The 2,500-nt window shown below is 35.8% G+C and overlaps 1 protein-coding gene across 1 annotated transcript in view; it reads right to left on the bottom strand.

Moving 5' to 3' along the window:
* Nucleotides 1-165: 165 nt before the first annotated feature.
* The window catches only part of LOC122257370 (lysosomal Pro-X carboxypeptidase), a 5,568-nt gene continuing 3,233 nt past the window's right edge, over nucleotides 166-2,500 (bottom strand). The window contains exons 5-9 of the mRNA XM_043022626.2: nucleotides 2,194-2,351; nucleotides 1,655-1,827; nucleotides 1,301-1,465; nucleotides 915-1,102; nucleotides 166-809 (exon numbers count right to left, since the gene is read on the bottom strand). Coding sequence (XP_042878560.1) covers nucleotides 545-809; nucleotides 915-1,102; nucleotides 1,301-1,465; nucleotides 1,655-1,827; nucleotides 2,194-2,351 — 949 coding nt within the window. The 3' untranslated portion in view covers nucleotides 166-544. The remainder of the gene's footprint in view (nucleotides 810-914; nucleotides 1,103-1,300; nucleotides 1,466-1,654; nucleotides 1,828-2,193; nucleotides 2,352-2,500) is intronic.

Below are 2,500 nucleotides of genomic sequence, written 5' to 3'. Positions count from 1 at the left end.
ATTTTAAGAAATTTTCTATCTTAAATTGAAGTTTGGCTGTCCAACGTCGCCTGGCGACCCCAACAAAATCCGAAGATGCTGACCATTGGTAGACGTCGAGCTGACGTCCCCATGTTAGCTGGGTATCAGCTTACAGTCGTCTAATTTGGGGACTAAATGCTGTAGTTTAGATTTTATCAAGTCACTTTATTTTAACAAAGGGAAACAAGTATGTATGTAATGTACTAACAAAATAACAACAGCACAATGTCTCTCATTTTGCAGAATGACACCAATAACTTGTAGTTGACCCATGGCTAACCTGTTGCTTGGGAATCTTGAAAAGTGTAATTGAAAAGTGTAATTTTAAAATAATTTATCTCTGCTGAATAATCAAGAATCTACAAATAATACAACCAAATCTTTTACAACCTTGGAAATGGCATCATATCAAAGTTTTACATACAAACCAACTTAACTAAAAAAATATAAAATCCCTACAACATCAATGTGACAAAGTAACATCATGAGTGAAGATATCATTGTTCTGTTATGCTAAAGAGATTTATAAATTAGGCTCTGCCACTTGAGAAGTATTGGTACTATTAATGTCAACACTGATGATATTGTGATCATTCCTATACTCATTTATCCATGTCCTGATAAAGTCCTTTTCAATTCTTCGTGCATCAATAACAGACTGAGGGTCGTTGGGATTAGAGCCTCTCAGGTCGAGATGGTGTGCACCTTCTGGGATAATCACAGAGACCACTGACTCACTCACATTCCATAAGACTCCTCCAGTTGACCATGGGTCCAAGTTACCATTGCTGGGAATTAAAATTAAATGGTAATTAATATCAAGTTACCAAACTAACGGATGTCGCCAAATTAATATTCATTCATTACACTTTTACTTGGATGTGCAACTTTACCTGAAAACAATGTTGCTTGCTGCTGATAATTCCTTCCCCCCGTATATTTTTGGTGCCATCAGTGGACGAGGGTATACTCCCCATTTTTGATAGCAGTCTTCTGCATATTCCTCAAAGTTCCAAGCTGCTGGCTCAAAAAAGTCACTGACTCCATCATAGCAAAATGGCATCACCATTTCTGTGCATGCCTGAAGAAAAACAGTCAATAAATATCCAATGTGCATTTAGAAAGCAATTAAAATATCAACTGTTATCCTTTAAATCATTATCACAAGAGATTATGAATTCATCTGGAAGGCACCCTCATCAGTGAATTGAAATGTTATAAGGTACCAGCTGTAACATGAAATTATATTTCTGATCAAAAAAGGAAAACCCCTGATTACCTGGAAATCCCATCCACGATCATCCAACCTGACGTCTGCTTGCTGATCTATGTTGACACACTCAGCCTCTCCCGTGAAGTTGACATAAACAGTAAGGCCACTGAATAATTCTTCTAACAGCAACTTTGGCCCATGCCCTGGGTTTGTCAACTGGCTGCATACTTCCTAAAAGAATATTTATAATATCAAGTTTACAAAGCCAAATTTACTGACAAATAATATGCAATACAAAACATTCTTGGTCTTAAATTCTTATTTGCTACTAACTACAACTAAAAATAATGAAAGTATTCTAAAATGTATTAAAAAAGAGATTTTTACCGAGGTGAAAGACTTGACTGCTAAAATCCTTACCTTGATTGGGTAAGCAGGAAGAGGTGCCAGGAAATTAGATGGATAGGGATAATCCACCATAGCCAAATTGGTCCAAACATCCATCAAATATGCTTTCAGTGATTTAACATCATCCTTCCCTTTTAATGGCTTGCATAACTTCCATTCCTTAGAAAGCCAAGTTAGCCCAGAATCTGATGTAAAGAATAGGAAAAGTAATATATAAAATCATAGAAGGGGTGTTACAATTTAAATTGAACCTTTGTATTCAAAGAGACCTTGTACAGTCACTAATAACATAATGTTACAGGGTACCTAAGGAAAGAGAGAGATTGAAAAATAAAAAGAGAGAATGAAATATAATAAGAGAATGAGAGAGAATAAGAAATAATAAGAAAAAAATTGAGAAAATGGAAGAAGGAGTTTGTGAGAGACAGATTAAACTTTATAAAACATTAGTAAATCTACTAATTCATCAAGAATACCATCTAGGCCTCCAATTTTTTTTTTTAAATCTGAATGAATGCAAGTGAAAACAAATCAAAGTTGCCCTTCCTTACCAACTGCAGTGACAGTATCAATAGCAGCCCAGGACTTTCGAATGACCTCAGCACATTCACTGGACTCTTTGGCAAAGTCTGCTGTGACCAGTTGACCAAACTTCTCACAAGGGGTCAGATCAGTGAACTGCAGTATTGGAGCTGAAGCTGCTATTGCCCTGTAAAGGTTATGTGATTATACTGAGAGCAATAGTGAAAAGATCTGGCCATAGTCACCTAGTACTGGAAAATCAAATGCAATAAAAAAAAAAAACTTGTACCAACACTTTTTTTCATAATCTTCCAATACAGTAAAGTCAAAACCTTA

The sequence above is a fragment of the Penaeus japonicus genome, unplaced genomic scaffold, assembly GCF_977035675.1.
Source record: "Penaeus japonicus unplaced genomic scaffold, GWHDUDI00000001_assembly GWHDUDI00000003, whole genome shotgun sequence".
NCBI classification, from domain to species: domain Eukaryota; kingdom Metazoa; phylum Arthropoda; class Malacostraca; order Decapoda; family Penaeidae; genus Penaeus; species Penaeus japonicus.
Note: the sequence above shows the minus strand (reverse complement) of the source record. Positions and strands in the feature narration are given on the sequence as shown.